The 22,296-nt window shown below is 53.3% G+C and overlaps 1 protein-coding gene across 7 annotated transcripts in view; it reads left to right on the forward strand.

Annotated features, from left to right (window-relative positions):
* The window catches only part of LOC125147469 (liprin-alpha-4-like), a 43,422-nt gene extending 23,233 nt beyond the window's left edge, over positions 1–20,189 (forward strand). For 6 of the 7 annotated variants that reach the window (XM_047824455.1, XM_047824458.1, XM_047824456.1 and 3 more), the window contains 8 exons: positions 1,053–1,187; positions 2,737–2,820; positions 4,781–4,912; positions 7,566–7,645; positions 10,766–10,916; positions 15,616–15,767; positions 16,433–16,604; positions 19,642–20,189. In XM_047824455.1, the coding sequence (XP_047680411.1) occupies positions 1,053–1,187; positions 2,737–2,820; positions 4,781–4,912; positions 7,566–7,645; positions 10,766–10,916; positions 15,616–15,767; positions 16,433–16,604; positions 19,642–19,674 (939 nt within the window). In that variant the 3' untranslated portion in view covers positions 19,675–20,189. The remainder of the gene's footprint in view (positions 1–1,052; positions 1,188–2,736; positions 2,821–4,780; positions 4,913–7,565; positions 7,646–10,765; positions 10,917–15,615; positions 15,768–16,432; positions 16,605–19,641) is intronic. The other variant, XM_047824459.1, reaches the window with a different exon arrangement.
* Positions 20,190–22,296: the final 2,107 nt, after the last annotated feature.

The raw sequence follows: 22,296 nt of genomic DNA on the forward strand, positions 1-22,296 counted from the left end.
CACTCGACCCAAAATGATAATCAAAGTGGAATACTAGGAAGCCATTAAAATGACATGGAGGAATATTGTTTTAGAGCACGTAAGATGTTCCAAATCATGAGTGTAAAGGGCAGATCACGAAATACTATGTGTACAGCATGTGATTTATTTTGGAGGGTTTTAAAGCATGATACGCGGTCTGTATATACACACAGAGCTATATGCACACAGAAGATGGAAGGAGTCTGTGGGAACAAACGTTAACCTTGCAAAAACCTCACCTTGTACGTGATTTTTAAAATGACTTTATATATTTTTAATGCTTATTTATTTTTGAGAAAGGGAGCCAGAGTGAGAGAGAGGGAGACACAGAATCCAAAGCAGGCTCCAGGCTCTGAGCTGTCAGCACAGAGCACGAGGAGGGGTTGACCCCATGAGCTATGAGATCATGACCTGAGCCGAAGGTGGACGCTTAACTGACTGAGCCACCTCGGCTTCCCTAAAAGTCCTTTAACAAAAAATCTCGTGTCTAACTTTTCCACGTTGAAGTTTTCCACGTTTTTGGTCAAGAGGGAGAGTGTTTTTGTTGAATAATGGTACACTTCCAAAAAGAACTCAACTGGCATCAGGCATGCTCTCAGAAGCTCTGTGCTGGCTGATGTGCCCACCTCAGAATGTCCTATGTAGCGAGCCCTCGGACCCCAGTATAAATATGTTTACAAAGGGTTAGGACCGAACCCTTCTCTCCTTAACTGGTCAGGAAGAACGAGCAAGCTCCTCCAGAAGATGGGTTTTCTTTAATGTGTGGGAACTTTGTCTTTGGAAAGACTTCTTTGAAGATAATGAAGAAGAGCAAAGAGTTTGGCAAGACATGTTTTGCGTAGTGAAAGGAGGACCAAGGCCGTGGGTGACTCCTTGCAGAAAGGAAAGGTTTACTCTGAAGCACCTACCAAACTGTTGGCTTCGGTCAGAACTAACAGTAGATCTCTGCATTCAGATTTTGTTTCACTTTATTAAAAATGGAAACGGAGAGAAGACTTGCTACACTTTGATGCTTTGCCTTCATTTCCTAGACTGTGGATCAAAACCGCCAGTTGAAAGAGCGCCTGGAGGTGGCGGAGCGGAGGCTGCAGCAGACCCCGAGGAAGGCCAAGTCGCTGCCCGAGGTGGAAGCCGAGCCGGCCCAGAGGGTGGCCACCCTCTGCAAGGTGGGGCCCCCGTTTTCTTCTGGGTCCCATGATGGGAATGTCATTTTCATGGCGGTCCGTTCTTGTATCTCATTTCTCACCGGTAACGTCGGCGTGCCAAAGTCCGCGAACCAGCTGAGATCTGTTTTTGGTGCTACTTTGTCTGAGATTGGAATGCTTTTCAAACGGCAGGCCTCATCCCCAGTTTTGTTCCTTCCAGTTTTGTCCGACGTGTGCTGTTTGCCGTTGGCTGCATCTAAGACTCACTGCTTTTCAGACTTAAGTCAGCGACTCAAAGCTCAAGATAGTAGCCTTGGGCAAGAGAAGGACAGGGGTGCCTGGCCGGCTCAGTCAGTGGAGCTTGGGACTCTTGATCTCAGGGTCATGAGTCTGAGCTCCCCGTTGGGTGTAGAGCTTACCGAAGGAAAAAAAAAACAAAGAAAGCATAGAATTTTTCTGAGAAATGAGAAAATGCTATCCTCTTTTAAACACAATTGTTTTTATTTAAAAAATTCTTAAATGTTCATTTATTTGAGACAGACAGAGCGAGCATGGGCACGTACATGAGCAGGGGAGGGGCAGAAAGAAGGAGATAGAATGCCAAGTAGGCTCCATGCTATCAGTACAGAGCCTGACACAGGGCTCGAACGCCCAAACCTTGAGTTCATGACCTGAGCTGAAGCCAAGAGTCAGAATCCGACTGACTGAGCCACCCAGACACCCCTGTAAGAAATAAATCTTTAAGGAATTCACTCGGAGATTCCACAAATAGAGTTGAGGAAGGTGCCAGACACAGTCCCTGCCCTCCCAGTTCTCACAGCCCTCACCACCCACAGAGGAAGGCAGCAGTTGAAGAGGTAGTTTCCAGACATGATGTAGTCTGTGCTGGGATCGAGTGATGCACACAGGACGAGGGAGCACATGACTGGGCAGCCAGTCCGTCCTTCCGGACCCGGGGCTGAGGGAACCTGTAGCAGGGAGCCTGTCGGTGCTTCTGTGTCACCGGTTCCAGTGCAGTGAGGGTCCCGGTGGGAAGGGGGTGGGGTCGTCATGGGATGCTGACCCTCAAGGCTGCCATCAAGTCGGGCAGGCGGCATTGGGCGCCCACAGGCCCAGGCTCCAACAGAGCCTCTCCTCCTTCGTGATCTGCATGTCAAGTCTCCGTTTCTTTTCTCTACTGTCCTCTCTCCTGTCTTGGTCAGCCACGTAGCAGAACCCTTTGTCTTTGGACACTCTGCTGCTGAGGAAGCTCAACTATGGGAAGTAACTTCCCAGCTTAGGAAGGCAGCACGCCTGTTTGCTCTTTCCGCTTGCTGCTTCCTCCTGTCCGTGCTGAGTGGACAGGGGTGTCTCCCGGGGGACGAGGCACCGTCCAAGGATCCGGACCCGGGGTGGGGACGAGACCGTTGCCTACCCCTGGTCACCAGCAAGGAAGCCCACTGTTTCCCATTGGCACGCATGAGGCCTGTAGGGACTGTGAGCAGGCAGAAGGCCGCTCACAGCATGTCGTGCGTAGGCACAGCATGTGGTGTGTCGCAGCCAGCTCTTCTGACCCCGCTGTCGCCCACAGGCCGAGCAGAGGCGTGGCAACATCGAGGAAAGGCTGCGCCAGATGGAGGCCCAGCTGGAGGAAAAGAACCAAGAACTGCAGCGGGTACGTGTCCGGGCGGAGCAGCCGCGCACCTGGCAGTGATTGAGGATGAGGCGCAGGCTGGGGGTGTGGGGGTAGGGAGTGGTCCCTTGTTTCCCACTTCTCCCCACGTGGACGCCAGGCCCCTTCTCGATCCCATCAGGGGTACAGTGCACTCTTGTGCGAGTTGGATGCTAGTGAACACTCCTAGCCTGTGGACAATGTTCTCTGGACGCTGGGGCCCCGTAGGCAGTGCCGCCTAGGGTTGGAGGCACCTGCACAGCCCACCGTGCCCACCAGCTCATTAGCAGCTACTCACGGTTGACGTGGGACGTCGTGGGTGTCCCTTGGCCAAAGCGGAGGTACTGGCCTGGGGTAGGGCAGCCTAGAGGAGGGGTCTCCTTCCTTAGGACATGACACCGAGGTCCTGAAATCTGGTCATGGGCCTGACCTTGGTCTCCACATCCTGAATTTGTATTTGAGATGTAAAGGCACAGGTCAGGGTTGATGTTCCTAAGAAGAGGAATAGCGTAATCGAGCCTTGATGAAAGGGAGGCCCCTATCCCTTGAATCCCCTGAGATTTTTCCCTGTGGGAGCTGGTCAGACGTCAACATGAAACACCCAGGAGACAGAGCAGGCAGCAGCCTCCCCAACTTGGGACGTCCATCCAAGGCCATCGGGTTTCACCAGAAAACTCAAAACCCTCACCCTTAACTTACACCAGAAGCTCGTGTGCTTGGCCCTCAGGGTCAGAGAATAAAACATGAGTTTCCGTGGAGTGAAGCTTCTGATGCCAGCGTGACGGCTCGGGTTGGCCGACCCCAGCCCGCCATGACACATGCACACAAGCGAGCACAACCAGACGCTAGCCTCTTGGGCCGAGAATTCGACCTCACGTACTTAGAGTGCACTTCATTGCCTTTAGGACTGTATGGTAGTTTGGAGGGACAGGTGTTGAGATAAGGATTCTATTATAACTGAGACAATTGCAAGGACACTTTTAAGCTGCTTTGCTTGAAAAATACTTGGGTGCTGATCCCTTCTTGTGGGGTGGACAGGGACTTTTCCAAGTGATGGCCATTGCTGCATGTGAGGTGTGGTGTTCGTGCTTTCTGTTGCCTGCTCCCAAGGAAAGAGGTGCCAGCAGGTGTGGCTTAGAGATGAGGAAGCCCGAGCCTGGAGGGACTGTCCATTGCCTAGCCTGCGGGTGTGTCCTGTGGGCTTTTCCTCCTCCCTGGGCCCCCCGACGGCAGGGCACATGTGTACTCCATACCCCACGGCCCTGCGCCCGGCAGGAGCCCCTGAATCCTGCCGGCCTGTCCTCGCCGCTTCTGTTTTGGGTTAATTCAGGATATGCGGTAGAAACAAGTTTTTAAACCATACGATTGATGAGAGTTCTATAAAACACAGCCCCGTGAACTTTGCGGTTACGTTCGGAAATTACTTGAGGTAAATACAAGTTTCCATTACAAAACGTTCAGGAGATGTGTGAATTTCACGAAAAACAGGTGAAAGTCTTTCTCACCACTGAATCTTTCCCAAGGGGAATTTTTTTCATCTTTCGGTTTTGTCAATGGATTCATTTCTTTCCCCCTGAGGCCAGATCCGAGCTTCTGTGTCCGCCCCGGAATATTCCTCCTCCCGTGTGTAGATCAGCTGATCCCCTTAAGAATATGCTCTTTCCTGCATGTACATCTGCCTCCTGAGCCCATCTGAGAGCTAATAATGAGGACATTCGTGAGGGCCCATGCGTGTTTTGTTTCCCAGAAACAAAGGGACCTGCTAAGTGATGACCCCTGGGAAGCAGGTTCCTGCGTTTCTGTGCCCCGCTAGGTCGGTGCTGGCAGTGACGCACAAGCACGCCAAAGAGTGCCGTGGGAAGGGGCAGCTGAGGATGGCGTGCGTGTGGGTCACACCGCTGGTCATTCGCACGCCTGAGCCGGTGTTTGCACTTTGGCTTGAAGTCTGCGTCTTCTCTTTTAGGTAAGGCAGAGAGAAAAACTGAAGGAAGAGACTAATCAACATCTGTCCGGCACTATTGACAAGCTCCTTTATGAATCTGACAAGCGACTTCAGCATCATCTAAAAGAGAGAATGGCTGCTGCGGAAGATAAGGTAGGACATGAGAGGCAGTGGCTGAGTGCCCCCGTCCTCACAGAGGAGACGCTCACGTTGTGATCCTGAGGAGCAGCGTGGAGCAGAGGCTAACAGCCACTGCAGAAAGTAGAAATGATTCTTTCACGCGGAAAAACTGCAGGCTGTTACCCACTGCCTACGTTAAGTTCCCAGTGTCCTGACCCTGCCCGACGTATGTGTGCGGGAAGGTGCGTCTCACTGTCTAGAAGAGGAGTATGGTCTGGGGACGACCCGAGAGTAAGTATTTTAGGCTTTTCCTAACTGAGACGTAAGGAGTAAGCTAGCTTCATGCTAATCAAAGAAGGGTACAGAAACAGCCATAGGCAGTATATAACTAAGGGGAGGGGCCGGGTGCCTATAACCCTTTGTTGAGAGGACCCGGCGGTGGCTGGATGTGGTCGGCAGGCCCTCGTTTGCCACCCCTGTGCTGGAACCTTCAGCCTGGTTCTTGTCTGGGGAGCTAATTTCTACCTCTTTTGTGCAGAACGACAGGTAGGAGTGCACAGTTCTGTCAGGCATTTAACCAGCTGAAAACAGAGTTTCTCCTGTTCCATCTCCTGCCTTCCCTCTTTTCATCTGGGTTGCAAAGAGTCGAAGCCTGGACTCTTACACCATCATAACGGATACACTTGAGGTGTAACGGGAGGGGAGCAGTATCATAGCATCTCTGTGAGAGAAGCTCTGGTGGGGACAGTTGAATGCGGACCTGATACTACCGGTTCTGGTGACACCTGTGTCCCTGTAGATGAGCCCAGAATCTTCCCTAAGATTGGCACTTGGAGACACCAGTGAGCAATGCTAATTCCACGACACACTTGTTTTGGGTAAAACCCATTATGAGATGCGTTATTATACCCCACATGAGGTTCTACCTTGATCACTGGGGCCAGCCTTTCGGTAGAATAGCTGTATGTGAGATTGGAAGTATATGTACGAAACTTAGGTCAGGTTTCCCAAGTGACTGAGGCATCACAGACCGTAAAAGCTAGTACCAACCAGTGTACCTGCTGCAAGTGAACTTAGGAACTTGTCATACTTACAGTCAGACAGTGATCCGGGAAGAAATTGTACATGGACAAAGTATGAGTAAAGGCTGTTACTGCAGTTTCACAGACAGCATTTCACTCTGTGGTCATGTGACCCAGTTCGTTGGTATGGTCATCCGCTCCATGCCTTGTCTGTGGTGCTGCGTCATGGTAAAGAGAAACGTCGGCATGCTCTAGCATGTGGAACGTTTGAAAGAATCAACACTAAAGGACTGTGTGTACCTTTCTCAGAAGACTCTGTTAGGAGAAGTTGGCAATCTGAAAAAACAGTTATAAGAAACGCAACATGAGAAGGTATTTGCATCTCTCAATCATTCAGTGATCGGTTGAGACTGGAGAGGAGCAGGTGACCTCTGGGGCTCACACTTCCTCCAAGGTGAGCCAACACTGTGCTTTCGAGCGGCCCCACGCTCGCAAGTCTGAATGGCACGCATGTGGCAGAGTTGGTGCCGAGCAGCCTATGGGGTTCAGATTTCTGAGTTCCTTCGGGGGTTCGCTCGAAAGCTAAAATGTTCGCGTAAACCTTTCTTTGAGTGCGGCGTTGCCCAGCAGGAAGGTAAAAGGTGACACGGGTGTCATCCCAAGGGTTCTCGAGGCTGCATTTGAAATGGTCAGACAGACGGGTGATGTTAGTTTTCATGCAGCCTGATGCAGGCAACATGTTATTGTATCATGTAAATAGTGTAGACATGAAGGAGCTACTCTAAAATGTTTTTCCACATTCAGTCCTTGCAAACCACGGGGCATCTCACAGTTCCATCCCCTGTGGTTGGGACCAGCCCCATTTTGGGCGCTCAGTTAGCCACGTGCGGCGGTGTCTCCGGCCTGGGACGGCACTGCCTACGGGCTAGTTGTGTGACCGAAGCTCCTCGTCGGTTTGCTCCCTGGTGCTGCGTGTGCAGACGTGAGGCTGGGCTGCAGAGGGTCCACGACGGACCACGTGCCTATTGCACAGAAGGGCTATTCCCCCACCGCCCAGAAAGTCCTGCTCCTCTCTACATAATTAGGAAGAAGTCCTAGTGGCTCGGTGTTTCTCCTCTGTAACCTTGCTATGCCTGAGACCTAACTGTTCAGTAGGGTTTAGGACGTTCACTTGGTGATCTGGGTGTTTCCTGGAGGACTCTTGGAGAGAATGGTCTTGGGGTTTGTAACTGCTGAATTTACCCATCGTGGTTATGATGGTCAGCATTTCAGCACACTTGATGCTAGTAGTGTTTTCCATTTGTTCTTGTTTTCTAATGAACCTACAGTGTTGTATCAGTTTCAAGTAGACAGCATACGGTTTCAACAATTGCACACGTGACTCTTTGCTCGTCACCATCACTGTGGTCACCGTGTGTCACCATACAGAGTCCTTAGGGTATCACAGACCGTATTCCCTGTACTGTGCTTTTCATCCCCGAGACGGCCTTATTTGATATCTGGATGCTGATGCCTCCTAGTCACCATCATCTCTTTTGCCCACCGCCCCTACTCTACTTTCCTCTGGCCACTACCAGATTGTGCTCTGTGTTGAACGGACTCTTGATGCAAAGAATAGTTAACCTTGCTTGCAGTGAGTGTCGTTGTCATTTGCTGCTTTGCAGGAAAACCTTCTACGAAACATGGAAGCACTGAGGGCCGTATTAAAGTGGGCAAGAATGAGAGGCTCTTCGCTTCACCACGGGTATGACACTTCCCGGTTCACACATCTGTTTGAGATGCGGCTGGGGGCGGCTTCCCTCTGTCACCAGTATGACATGAACCAGCTCATGGTTCGAAAGTAGAACCGTGGGTGTGCTATGGTATGACCCGAACCGGATCAGAGTTACACACAATAACCCTGAGTGTGTTGTAGTCTGACGCGATCCATTTTCCAGGGACCGGCTAACTGATGATGGGGCGGGGCTGGGGGGGACACTGCCCTTCACCGTGCCTAACATGAACCACCTCACAAACACCTATGTTGGCACCTGCTGTGTATCTTCCAGAGGAATCCTTTGGCCGAATGGGCAGAGTGACTGGATGTAGCTCAGGGAGCCGGTAGCTTAGTAGTTGGCAAGAGGGAGAAGTACAACCTCATTCCAGAGGTTAGGTTTGGAATCTCAGGAGACCGGGAGGCATGACAGAGCTTGCAGCCATGGGAGGAGGAGTGGAAGTTAGGGCAAGTTCTGTTCGTGTTTGGGTGGGTTTCTTTGCGGCCTCCCTCCACCGAGTGTGGCAGTGATGGTGTGGGGCTAGGAGGGGTCCAGCGTGCCAGGTTCGGCCCAGCATCCCTGGAAGCTATGGTCCCTTCCGCAACGCCAGTGGGGTCACCATGGGAGTGCACACGTGGCCATGGTTGTGAAGGTCACCTTGACATTGGTGGGGTTAGCGCAGTGCTCGCAGTTTCTTATATGTTTGAAAAGACTGGAGAATGACATGTAATCGCTGTAAATCTGTTGGGACGTTGGTGAGTCGCCTGTGAGGGGGTGGGTCAACCGGCTTGTGAGCTGCGTCCTGCAGACAGTAATTGTCAGCGAGGTATTAAAAGGTTTGCTTGCTTCTTTGTAGGAAATGGGTACCATGTGAGAGTCATTCTGGTGTGACAGTGCCTCGAGTAGCTGACTGGGCCCCCTTAGGTGCAGGAAGGAGGCTCCTGCTCCAAAGGCAGGCCCACTCAGGCCTCACTGGGGTCTGTGCGGCTGCCGACGGGGGCTCTCGGGAGAGTCGAGGGTGTGCTGTGGCTGTCCTTGTTGAGCCTGCTTGTAGGAGAGAGAAGTCAGTGCAGGTAGAGTCACAAGCGGCCCTCCCTGTCCACGGAACTACTGGTGGCACAGCGAATGTGTGTCCAGAGAGAGAAGCACCCAGGAAGATCCAGGCACAGAGCAGCCTCTTGGTTGGCTGACGGAGATCCTCGCCAGCAAGACGCCAGTGTGCTGAGCGTCACCATTCCAGGGCTTGAAGACGGGTATGTGTGAGGAGGCCAAGGGAGCAAACAGTGGATGCGGTGCAGGCCACTCGAGTGCATGTTGGAGTTCTCAAGGGAAGGGGCTGTGCAGGCCCCTGGAGGGTGGCACCCTGGGGCAGTTGCCATAAGAGGGATGTCCAGGCCCGTCACCCGCCTGAGGGGAGCTGGCCAAGGAGAAGGATAGAGAGGATCGCAGTGCTCCCATGGTTGCGGAGGCATTGGCCGCGGTCACAGGTGGCCTTGTGGTCACAAGACCCCGGGCAGGAGACTGGCTGAGGAACAGGGTCTGTTTGAAGCCGTCTCCCAAAGTGCTCTCTCGTGTGGTGGCAGAAGAGAGGCTGCTGGGAGCTGTGTCGCCGTGAGCGGCCAGAGGCCGTGGGGACGAGACTGAGAAGGTGGCAGGCAGGCTGGACAGCTGGGCCCTCCTGGCACGACCTCACAGCCACATCTTTTGTTTGTGTCCTCCTCTAGCAGGATGATGGTCTGGGTTGCAGAAGAAAAGAAAGGTGTCAGACCCACTTCCACAGGCAGGCCGGGCAGATGGGAGAGAGCTCTGGGATAGGACTGGGTGCAGGGTGGTGGGGTCGGGAGCCAGGGAGCCTGAGATAGGGTGTCAGAGTCAGGGGACACACGCGAACCTCGGTGGAGCCATGAACCATGCCAGGTCCCATGGGGGTGGCGTGTGTGGCTCTCCCCAATTGGCGATGTGTCGTGGCCCCACAGCGGTGAAGCTAGACCACCTGAGCTCAGGTGAGCAGTTGTTCTGGGAATGGGGGGACCAGAGGAGGGGAAGGTGGTTGTGGCCAGCGGGCAGTCCCGACTTGGCTGTCTTAGAAGCTATCAGTACCCTGAGGCAGCACGTGTCAATGACGTTTCTTGAAAGGCCGCAGAGAAGAGCTTGAAGCACCACAGAGGAGACGCCCTGTCGTGGTGGCTCTGTCTCCAGGCCACAAGGGGTGACGCCAGGGGCCCCCTCTTTAGTTGATGTGAATCAGATGGGTGTGTTCTGTCTCCCGAGACCATAAGGATTGGTGAAATGGAAGGCAGCCTCTCTTCTTTTCCAGAGAGCAAGGAGCCACTGGACTCCCGTGCAGGGTTCAATTGTGGAGGATGAGCCCGTGGCTGAGGCCGGGCACGTGCGCTGGCCGGTGCTCTTTCACAGCTGCTGCCCCGAGCTTCGTGCCCAGAGCCTTTGCTGAGGGGAGCAGCTGACAGCCCAATTAAGTGACTCCACCCTAGGGGCTCGGGGCTCCATGGAACTTTTCTGGAGACTTCTGTGGCCAAGGGGGATATTTGTCTGTTAGTCTAACTGCACAGAGGCCAGAGACGCTTTTGCCTTGGAAACACCGGGCGCATTGCCACCTCCTGTGTACGGGAGCTGCGAGGTGTGGTTCCCGAGGATCCTGCTGCGACTGCCCCTGGGGCGCCCGATAGTGGCTAGTGGAGGAAAACCTGGGGTCACCTGGCATCACAGCAAGGGCCTTGGCACACGTGGGCCGATGGCAGGTGAAGGCCAGAGGGATATATAGGAGTGCTTTCCGGTCAGTTGGGCAGGAGGTGGTGCAGACACGCAGGACGACAGCTTGACTGGGGGCAGGCGCTGCTCCACCTCGGGGGCGTCTGGGCCGTGGGGATGCGTTGCACCTATTGGGCCCAGGAGACCCTGTCTCCACAGGGCCTGGCTAGCGGGCTTGCACTGGAGCCAGGGGCAAAGACGCCTTCCTTGGAGACCTTTTACTGTGACCTCATTTTCCCAATGGACGGGTTCTGGCCTGGCTGACAAAGTCCACTTTTCTTTAGATAACAACCTTGGTGTGTGTGTGCGTGTTTTTTTGATTGTTTTCCTCCATATTTCAGGCGGACGCACGTCGGCAGCATCCCAGCTTCCAGGTTCCGTCTGGCGGACAGCCCCACGGATGCCAGCAGCAGCAGCAGCAGCAGCAGCAGCGCGGTGTTGCGGCGCCACCGGAAAGGCCGTGTGGCCCGTCTGCGACATGAGCCTTCCAAGGCAAGGACCTCCATCCTCTGGGGGCTCTCGTGGGACCCACCTGCCTGCTCCAATGTCACCTGCCTTTTCCTCTGTCTGTGAGGCTCTTCTGGAACTAAAGGACTGATAGGCTGCTTTCTCTTTTCCCCTTCCCCCATTCTTCTTTTGCTGCCTTAGAATTTACTTTTGAGAGCTTTTGTTCTTTCTTTGTATAAAGTAGCAATGTGGATTCACATAGGACCTTGTGTTAAGCACAGCACAATGCAAATTAGTAAGGGTTTGAAACGCTAATGAAGGTTAAATGAACATGTGTATTCATCCTTGAACAACAAAGAATTCACCTTTGGAGTTTAAGTATTTTGTCCTTTGTCTCTTCAGCTGCGTATATTTTTATATATTTGTGTAAGTTTTGAGCACCTGTAGTCATGGAACAAGTTTGGTGCAGATATCGTCCCAGAGCTAGGGTGCAGCATGACTGAAAAACCCAGATGAGGGGCGCCGGGTGGCTCAGTTGGTCAAGCGTCCGACTGCTGATTTCTGCTCATGTCACGATCTCTGGGTTTGTGAGATCGAGACCCGGAGCCCCGCAGCCCCGCATGGGGCTCTGTGCTGACCACGCCTGGAGCCTGCTTGGGATTGTCTCTCTCTCCCTCTCTCTGCTCCTCCCCCACTTGAAATAAAACAAAGAAAACAATAAATAGATAAAAAGTCAGAGGAGAGGCCTGCACCCCTATGTGTGCACAGTGTAGTGAGGGGAGACCAGCAGCGAATGGGAAGTAAAAGGTGATATGTGTGTTAGTTATCTATTTCTGTTTGACAGATGATTGACAAGTCCCTAGATGGGCACCTGTGGATAGCCCCAGAGTGCAAGGGTGGCTCTCTGGGCACTGCCCAGTGTGGCAGTGGAGAGAGAGAGACAGAACTGGCAGAGACCAAGCGGTGAGCTTGGTCTCAGTGAGCCAGGTGCTCAGGGAAAGGGAGCCCGGTGGCCTGGTCGTGCTGGGTGGGGCCAGGCAAGGTGGAGGCCGAGGACCACGGTGGTCTGGTCCAGGAGCCCTTGCGCTAAAGCCCACTCGCCAGAGTTCCAGAGTCTGTGTAGACACAGTAGGGGCAGCTTTCTGGAGGACTTGAACTCTGGTTGGGAGCAGAGACGCAGTGCTAGCTGGAAGGAGACACAGGGTAAAAGTTCTGTGGTTTGTGTTTTGTCATTTTGCTGTTTTGCCCTGGAGCGTCTGTGGTCACTCGTGGCTGGCTCGTGTTGTTTCTCCTGTATCTTCATTTGTCATTAGAGAGTGGGGTTTTGCCCCAATAGTCATAAATTGTCGTTAGCGTATCACTGTATAGTACAGGTGGATACGGGTATGATCCAGATAATAATTTGTAAACGAAGTGTTTCTTCAAAAGAGATAAGGCACTGAGCATAGACGAACGGAAGCTCGATACAGACAGCACGCTTTGCGGTGCCGACACTCGTGTTCAGGACTCCAAATCTCACGGGCTTACTGAGCACAAGTACTGCCTTCTACACTGAAACTCAGGACTCCTACAACGTGAAGCCGGCACCTGCCCCTGAGCCCGTTTTTATCACGTACCTGCCCAGGACACCCTCCTGTAACCAGCACAGTGATTTGTGAGAGGCTGTCAATCAAATTCTAGGTCAAGATTTCACATTCACGTCCAGCAGGGCATTAACAGAGTGGGTTTGTTTGGTGTTATCCAAGGTGTTGCGGGAACTTCGGCATCCCCTAGGGTGATACTGTAAAAGTGTAACTTGGTTTTCAACAAGGAGAACAGTTACAGGAAAGTTTCGAATAGGCACCTGTTAGATGTCTCTGTTCTACAAGATGCCATGTTTTAATAAGTCGTGTATGTTGTAATGGAGTTTTCCATCCCTGAGTGATAATTGGTAGTGTCTCTGGTAAATGTCGAATAACCTATTACATTCAGATGTGTGGTGGAACAAAGTGCTGCTTCCAGGCGTGGTTGTTTCTAAATCTTCTCTCAGTTATATCCGTCCTGTTGTTCTCTTTAAAATATGTTTGCCTCGTTTGGTCTTGGAAATTGTAGCTTCCAAGTGTGCAGTAAATCTGATTTCTCTTCCTTTCTTTGCATGCCTCTGTCAGCCTAGTGATGTAAGGAAGCATCGGAGAAAGCGAAAGTGTTTCGTAGTGCAACCTAGCTGTGTTTGTGTGTGGTGTGGGGGAGAGTGCCCGTCTCTTCACAGTGAGCACCACAGCTGGGTAAGGACGAGCGGCTGGCGTGTGCGGGGAAGTACAGGAGCCACTGGGAGCTCGAGCGCGGCGTGCGGTTTCCACGGTACCTGCGACGGCCACCAGAGCTCACCGTTGTTTCGCGTTTGTGTCTTGCTCGCTGCGCTGCGTACTTAGTTCCATGAGACATAGAAGTTTCTAGGAAGAGAAATTACTGAAGCAGAGGCATAGAGTTTCGATTTTGAGATCACCACTTTTGACAGCCGTAGCCAGCAGCATTCAGAGAGCTCTTAGGGTTCGCCACCTGGTGTGTGCAGTGGTTTAGGATCCTGTGACCTGGCCCTCACAGACATCCCCGCGAGCCACAGCTTGTGTGGTTAGCCCATTTCCAGATGTGCAACCAGAGCCTGAGAGCCTGGGTCCTGTGCATGAGGACACTTTGCAGGGCAAACACTGGCCACGACACCACTCTGCCACGTACCCCACCTTTGCTCGGGCGCCCTTCTCCCATTTACAGTGCCCTTGCTGGGACAGGCCACCTCCTGTGTCCAGAGGACAATGATGTGGGTGTGCCCATTCTCATGGGGAAGCGCCGTGCCACGGGACGGAACCCTCGACCAGAGAGTCCGCCTCATAACTGGGATGCCTTGCTCCCTGGACCGGACCCCCATCCCAGACCTTCCCAGCCATGCGCTGACAGGGCCGTGCCTCTGATACAGAGCTGGGCGGCAGCTGGGGGAGCCCCTCCACTGCACAGACGGTGTGTCCGTTCAGTTGAATTCTTGCGTTCAAGTGCCAGTTCGGTCCCTGGTTGTTTTGTGACCGGGGTGTATTCATCACCGTCTTTTTTTCCTGCTTTGGTCTCCTGGTAAGGGAGGACAGCGAAAGGCTCATGGCCCTGGGGGTGTCCACACCCTGCCCCTCGGTGCACGGTCCTCAGAGATCAGGAGCTCACATCGGCGCCGGGGCACAGAGCACGCCCTGCATTCTGCTGGCTCGTGCTGCCTTTTCTTCGGTAGCAAGACTTTCTCAAGGAACAGAGGGTCGTGTGATGAACACCCAGGCAGGACGGCCTGCTCCCGCAGCTCACTGATGGCTACTTGGAGGGCTCTTTGGAGGTTTTGGGGGATGAAGTCTAGGTGTACGGGCAGTGGGTGTCAGGTCCATGCAGACAGGGCCAGCACGGGCGTTGCACTTCCCAGCCTGGCGGGAGTCTCCCGTTTTGGTTGAGACTGAAATGGCCCATAGGCACAAGTCTGGCAGGACCCAGTGCTGGGCGGGGGCCTGTGTGTGGACTGCGCTGTGACACAGGGGAGGGTGTGCTCCCGGAACCCTCCGTCTCTGCTCACCTCATAGCCTGGTCGCTAGTGTGGCTCCCTGTCCTGTTCCCTTTTGGGTTTGTTTTCTCCATATCCTTGCTTCCACCTGGGTATGAAACCTACTTGTGTTGAGCCAGTCTGACCCTGTTTGGTTTTATGTGGATAATTTGTAGCCTGTTAAGGTAGCCTTTTGTTGTCTGATGATTGTCAGGAAATCAGGAGAGGAGGCAGGTGTTTTGGAGCTGTTGGTTAAGCTTGTGTCTTCCCTGAGCTCAGCTCCACTTGGTGCTGACCGCCATGGGTGTCCCGAGCCCCATGCAGCTTCGGAGGCCCTGGTACAAACCCAGTTGGCTGTGCCTGTGTCACCAGTCCTACACGTGTGTCTCGTGAGATCCGGCCCTGCCTCACCACCAGGACCTGTCAAGGGTCGTAACGCTGGCGGGTCCATGGCCCCACGGTCCTTTCCAGGGCCCACAGCCACATAGCCGCAGACCCACAGCCTGTCACACAAGGAAAAATGGAGTCTGAAGGGGTTCATTTGTCGTGACGGCAGCCAAGGGACGCTGTGTCTCCACTGTGTCGAGCAGGCTGTCTGTAAGCTGCAGATGAGTCCATCAGTTTGTAACATCAACCGAAATGTCCCCGAGAAGCAGAAGTCAGACCCGAGTGTGGGGTCAGGGGGTTGGGTGCCTTGTCACTTTACACACGTCCCCGTAGATTCCAGCCTTGCATCGCCACCAGAGGTGACAGTGGATTAGGCCACAAGCTCGCTCCACTTCCCCCAAACAAAGAGCTTTGGACAATCGTGCATGGGAGGGCTCCGTGCTCACCAGGGTTTGCCCTGAATGGCGTCAGGAAACAAACACCTTCCTTCTCAGCTGGCCGTGGTGTATGGTGACATGGTTTGGGTCTCCGCCTCTACCTTCTGTGGCCGGGCTCCTGGTGGTGGGAGGTCCTGGGGAGGGTACACCCCTCGGTGCAGATGGGCTGGGGGTCTCAGTGGGCCCACTGCCCGGACGCAAATCCACCCTTTCGCATGGCGTTAGGCCGATCCTAGGAAGTCGTTTCGGACGCTGCCCAAAACACAGCTCATAGCTTTTTCAAATGAGTTGCTGGCTGTGATTTCAGGGCTGTGTGCTCCTCTGTCTGGGTGCACAGTGAACTCATGTCACTCTCCTCTCCACCCCACAGTTGCTGCCTTTGGAGGAAGAGTCACAAGATAGCACGGCAAGGACACGATGTGTACCGTCAGCTCCTTCTTCCCAGAGGTCCCTGAGCTTGGACAGGCTGCAGCAAGGGGCACTGCACAAGGCCAGCCACGAGGACATCAGGGACGCCACAAAGTAAGGGGCACAGGCATCGTAGGCGACATGCCTGTGCGCTGGTTTTCAGCTCTGAGAAACCTTTGATCTCTACATGGGGGAGAAAGGGTCGGAACAGCCATTCCAAAGAGAGGCCAATGAACCGAGTTTACGTGCATGGCGTTCTTGGGATACCTGCCTGGGTGCCCTGGGTGTGGCCAGCAGAGCAAAAGGCAGGTGGGAAAGACCACAGTCTTGTGATGCTGGTGGCTGTAGGGCAGCCTCGTTTGCTCAGATCGTACACACCAGCCATCCTGAGACCTCCCTTTTCCTCCCGGTGGATCCTGGGTGACATGTTCCCTAGGGATCCTCCCCTGGGTCGCACTGTGCCCTGTGGGGCTGTCAGGAGCCATGCTCTCTTCCCCCCACCCCCACCAGGCAGCTCCAGCAGCCTCTCTGTTCCTCACACCACGTCCTGGGGTGGCTCAGGTGTGCATGTCCTCCGTGCTTCCGGGTCACGGCCAGGGTGGGGTGCCGAGCGTTCTCAACCCAAGGTGCTTGGACTCCAGATATACTTGGGAGGGAGAGAGTGTCAGCTCCCAGGGTGCAGCCCTCCCTAGAAGCTGGGGGATTGTGCTTCTAATCACGTGGGGCGGTGTGTCGTGTGACGAGCACGCGTGGAAGATGCTCTCCTGTGCGTCCCCCAGATCCCCAGGCTCTCGGGATGGCCCCTTGAGCAACCTCTGCAACAGTAGCAATAGCCAGGACTCACTGAATTACGCCCCCAAGAAGAAGGGCATCATAAAATCCATCCGCTGGTTGCTCGCCAGAAAACAAAAGTCCACCCCAGCCATGCTAGCGATGAGCCTGTATGACCAGGTTGGTGTCCTTGCGTGTTTCCAGTGTGTGGGAGGTCTTACTGGGATCATTCCTCTAGATCCGTGGTCTCTCTGCCTGCAGACCCCTCCCCCGTCGGGAGACCTCACGTGGCTGTGGACACCCCCCACCTCCCATTTCATCACTCTGCTTCCCCACAGCCGCTGAATTGGAGGTTGAAAACCCTTCCCAGCGTGCCCTGGGACTCCACAAATTGGGCGGACAAGCCCAAAAACACCAAAAACTTTAAAAAATAAGCATTGTGTTGCTTGTCACCTTGCTGAGCACTTTTCAGCTGTACCTGTTTTTAAAGCAGTAGCTGTTTGTTTGCTCAATGTACTCTATGGCTGCAAAGCAGTATTATGTCCTCCACACTGAACCTGAGGCTCTTCTTAAACTGTGGGTCCTGGTGGACGTAGAGCACGTATGAAATCTTGAAGGGACTCACATGGATTCCCAGTGCACCTTGAGAAGTTGTGCAGGGAGGATATGTTGTGGCTCACGTGCGGTTGTGGCCCCAGAGCACTTTCGTCTGAGCCTGGCTCCTGCACAGATGGGTTTGGAGGTCTGGGGAAAGTCCATATTAGCATTCCTGTGCCTCCGTTTTCTCACCTGTACCTGGGAACAGTGGGAGCACTTCCGTCACATGGCTTTCAGGAGTGTCTCCTTCTAAATATCCACGAGATACTTTCAACACAGAAGCTCCATCACATTATGTGTAACTGCAGCCCCTGTGAGGACCTGGTCACCAGCATTCAGAACCTGTCATTCATGCTGGTGATCTCTCTGGCATCCTCACTAGGCTGCCCCTGTGTTTCTTTCCCCTGTAGTGTTTGAGTTTCTCTTCAATAGACTCTGACCTTTGCAGTCTGATCACTACATCTTTCAACTGGTCTTGATTCTGACAACGAGTAACAGCAGTGGGTTTCGCGTGCTACCAAGCAGCTGAGGCGCTGTGATGCCCGGGATGGGGGCACAGAGGAGTGGTGCAGGCATAACTCTCTGGGACTTTCCACTGCAGAGCATGTCGCACGTGGGTTGACTGTGTCCCAGAGCAGAGTTAAGTGGGTGAAGGAGGCAGGTTGAAACCATATCCCAGTGATCCCACAACTGATTAAAAAAAGTAGGTACTTTTCAACAGAAGAGGTGGTTTGCAGGCTAGCGGGGTGGAGCAGGAGGTGGGCCACGGGGGTACATTGGAGATGGTGGGACGACGGGACGGGGCCTTGAGCCAGGGCAGAAGTCAGTGGGCTCTGTGATACACCGGACAGCAGGCAAGGCGTGTGGCCACTCTTCTGTGCCTCAGAGCCTGCGAGGTCTGGAGTAGGGTGCCTCACGTACACACTGGGCCCACAGAGCCCCTTCCCGTAGAGGCCGTTCCGCTTCAGCCCCCGGACTTGTCCGTTGGTTTCTTTCCATCTGCCTCAATGTAGTCTCCTTCTCAGAACTCATAATAATGATCATGACTGGCACACTGAGTTGTACTTCAGGTGAAATGTTATTATTTCTGTTACTGCTCACAATTCGTAGGAACCCTCTGGCTTTTGGTTCTCTGGGAATGGAAATTTGTAGGGACTGTTCAACAGTGGTCTGATTTGAATGTCCCTATGTTTGAAGTATATAAAAGTGTTTTACAATAACTTGGATTGTTGCCACCTTGCTGTATGCAGTTTGATACTGAAAGTAGACCTTTTGCTCCTGCAACCATGCTGGAAAAATTCTGTCCCTTAGATGTTGCTGATGTGTTTTCTTTCACATCCTTATACTTTCTGTAATGAAAACAGTAAGATTCGTGGTAGTGCCTTCTGGTTGTCCCACCCCACTGCTCCCCGAAATGGGTATTTTTGTAAGTTCACAGGTAACAAATAGTGTGGGTTGGCTGCTTTCTGCGTGGAGCCTGCTTTGGGTCCTCTTCCTCCTTTCTCTCTGCCCCTTTCTCCTCATACACACTCGTTCTCTCTCTCTCTCTCTCAAACTCTAAAAACAGGGGCGACTGGGTGGCTCAGTCAGTGAAGCATCTGAGTCTTGGTTTCAGCACAGGTCATGTTCTCACACTTGGTGAATTTGAGCCTTGCATTGGGCTCACTGCTGACAGTGGGGAGTTTGCTTAGGATTCTCTCTCCCCCGAACTCTCTGCCCCTGCTCCACTCTTGCTGTTTCTGTCTCTTTCAAAAATGAAAAAAAAAAGTATAAAAAATAAATAAATAAACCAATTAGCTATTGAGGAACCAATAGCTTCACAGAGATGAGGAGTTTGGTTTCTTTCATTTTTGCTATTTGACACTGATAGTCTTCAGAAATATTTTTGACATCATAACACGCTGGCTGCAGCCTGGGAATAGAGCCTGTAAATTGTGTTTTGGGGGTAGTGGATATCTCACTGCAATCCAGGGCCCTGTGCTCGGGGGAATGTTTCAGTTATTTATTTGAAAAGACACAAAACGTTGCATTCTCCTTCTAAAAACCAGGACTGATTTCCTCCCACACCACCACTTAAGACTGTCGTCATTGCCATAAGAACGAACACATGCTTGTGAGGAGAACAGGGCAAGGGCAAGGGTGCTGTGGGACTGTCCCAGCGTGTGGCACTGTCTGCAGCTTAAAGACTATTTGGAAAACGAAAAGGTAGTATCTTCTATGGCAGGGGGGTGATTTCACATAGACCGTGGAGCACGCCCAGGCAGCCCAGGACTCTGCTGACATGTGCCCAGTCAGGGTCCTGGCACAAGTGTGGCCCTGTCTCCCGTTACCCCCTGGGGCTGCCTTCTGGGCAGGGGGCCCGATGGCTGTCAGGAATGTGGGTAAATACCTGTAAACACAATTGCAGAGCGAAGTCATTTTAAAGGGCTGGTAACTTTAGTATACACTTTTGTTTTTTAATTTCCAATCAGTCTGGATTTCTGGATGATGACAAAACGTTAGGAAGGCACCTTCTTGGAGAAAACAATGTAGACCAAAGGACATTTGTGACTTAGCTGCTGGGTCAGCAGAGACTCTCCCTGCAGACTTCTGGGTCACTTCCTCTCTGTCCTCTATGCAGCCAAAGAAGATGCAGCTGGTCATCGGTCCGTGACATGCTGACCTGCCCCAGCCCCTCGGCGACGGCGCCACGGGAGGCTCTTTGACTGGAATGTGAACAATGGTGGAGAATGGCCGACTTCCTATGTAACAAGGCTGTGGCCCTCTCAGGCTTCAATGGTCTAAGATGACTCCTAACTTCTGCTTATCTGCTTGAATATTAGTGTGCTCTTCCACCTACTACAGCTAGGCATCGTGGGTGTCCTCAGTGCGTGGTCTCTATCAGAGCCTAGTCCTGGGGGCCTGGGCAGCTTGCCTGGAGTGACCTGCAGAACCTGGGAGCTGAGGCCATGGCAAGCCTGGGCGGGGGGGACCCGGGCACGTCCTCCCCCCACCCCTGCCCCACACCCACCCTGAACTCCCTGGCACCACAACACTCAGAAGACCAATCAGGTAGCACTGGGCTCCCACCGCGGGGCAGGGTGCTGGGTGTGCACCCAGGAGGAAGGCGCGAGACCCTGGAAATAATGTAGTGCAACTCTAATAAAGGTCTTACTGTTCTTACGGAAATCACTTTTTACATTTCTTTTTTGAACAAGTTTCAAGAGTGGACCTCATTCTCCATTTGTAGATTTTCCTTAAGTTTTTTATGTTTATTTATTATTGAGAGACAGAGAGACAGAGCATGAGCATGGGAGGGGCAGAGACAGGAGAAGACACAGATTCCGAAGCAGCCCTCACGAGGGCACCTCAGGAGGCTCTGGCACAAGATCCCTCATAGCTCAGGCGACTCTGGGATGGTTCCTTCCCTCCCCGCCACAGAGAGCTTATGGCCATTGGGTCAAGGGATGGACGCCCTGACCCGTGGGCCTTGTGTGGAGGGCACAGCTGACAATCGCTGGGATTTCCTCTTCCTGTACTGTCTCTCCCGCCAGGGCCGATCGTTTACTACTGTGAAGGATACATAGTTTCTTTCTGTGGAGTAAGACTTCCCTTCTCCTTTCTGTCAGGGCATAGTTAGGTCATTCTGTGTCTTCCTGTTCAGAACCTTTGCTGGCTGATCTTTAGTTTCTGCACTTCCTAGTCCTTAGTGTTAAGTGTGAGGTTTGGAACAACAAAGTGCTTCCCTGCGTTTTACATCTAAGATTCTGTTTTTTCCCCACCAAAGCTGGGCAAGCCTTCGGCATCTGAGAGTTCCTGGAAACAGACCAATTCCCCACGGGTACATTAGGTTGCACATGGTTTATTAAAACTTGATTTGGTGAATCCAATTATGCTTAAAAAAGAAATGTCAGTTGAGAAACAGACCAAGCACCGAGCAGATGTCCGAGGGGTGTGGCCTCTCTGAGAACACGCGTTAGCCATCCTTGGCTGTGCTCTCCCCATACTGAATGTTCCGGGGCTTGCAGGCGTTTCCACAGACCCGCCAGGTCCCACCAAAGACCCTTGACTCTCCTACCGCTACACGCTCTACCCTCCTCACTGCTGCCCTTAAGGTCCTTTCTTGTGTGTCACGTCGAGTGTTCTGAATGTAATTGTGACTTCACACTTTCCTCCTCGCCTTTTGCTGGCCGAGTCCTGCCACCTCCCAGGTGGGTGCTCCTCGGTACCGGGAGGGGTCTGTCCCCATGGCCCCTGCAGAGGGGCAGCAGGCACATGCCCAAGAGGGGTTGTTGCCTCCTTCCTGATGATGTGGCTTCACTTGATGGTGTTTCTCAACATCTCTGATGTTCTGCTTTCTCCTACCCCCCTGTCGCTTGAGTCCTCGGTGGGAAGAAGTGGCGTGGATTCTGCTGATTCTCCTCCTTGTCTTGCTGCGGCACCTTTCCCAGTCCTGACTTGAGGCCAGCGCTGTGTCCACACCACCCGGTGCCTGGGCAGATTTCAGCGGGAGCAGGGAGGCTCCATCCTGCCCGGCTTCGGTGCTTGCTGGCCCCCGTGCCCTGTCCCTTCTCGGTGTATCTTACCTGACTCCTCTTTTAAGAACATTCATCCGTGTACTGCCCAGCCCCCTCCCCAGGGAGTCCAGGGTGGTCTCCAGGTCCTCCACGTAGCTGCACTTACAAAGACTGCTTTTCCAAATAAAGTCACATGCACAGGTTCCAGAGATTTGGACATAGATGGGACCACCTCCCCAGTCCACCTGTTTCTGGAGAAGGCCTGCTCTGCCCGGTCCTACCCCTGAGGCATCAGGGTGGGGAGGACGGGCCCAACCCTCCCACGGGGAAGAGGACTCTCGGGTCACACGACAGGCCCTAGAGTGTCCAGGCAGAAAGTGGAAGATGGAAAATAGTCAAGAGGACCTCTGGCGTGCATCAGGATTACTGCCGGTTGATGTTCTCACTCGAGTGTGCTGGGCCTCTCCTAGCCACGAGCGTATGTGTGCCTGGTGAGGTTGAGTGTTCTCTGCTTTGGTAGAAGGCACTTTCAGGGACCCCTGAGACAGGAACCAGTCTGGAAAGGCACTACGACCTGCAGGGGAGACAGCAATGCAAGAGGAAACCATCCTGCCCACACATGAGAGGAAGCAGCATCAGGCCTGGAAGCCAGGATGCCAGCCAGGCTGGGCTGTGGTGAAGGCCAGGTGCAGGGAGGCCTGTGTCCCACTGTGCCGCCTCCAAGGCCTCCGTCCGCTGTGAGCCATGGGCATGGGGGCCGCCCACAGGGTTTCGGGGCA

The sequence above is a fragment of the Prionailurus viverrinus genome, chromosome D2 (genome assembly GCF_022837055.1).
Source record: "Prionailurus viverrinus isolate Anna chromosome D2, UM_Priviv_1.0, whole genome shotgun sequence".
Classification (NCBI taxonomy): domain Eukaryota; kingdom Metazoa; phylum Chordata; class Mammalia; order Carnivora; family Felidae; genus Prionailurus; species Prionailurus viverrinus.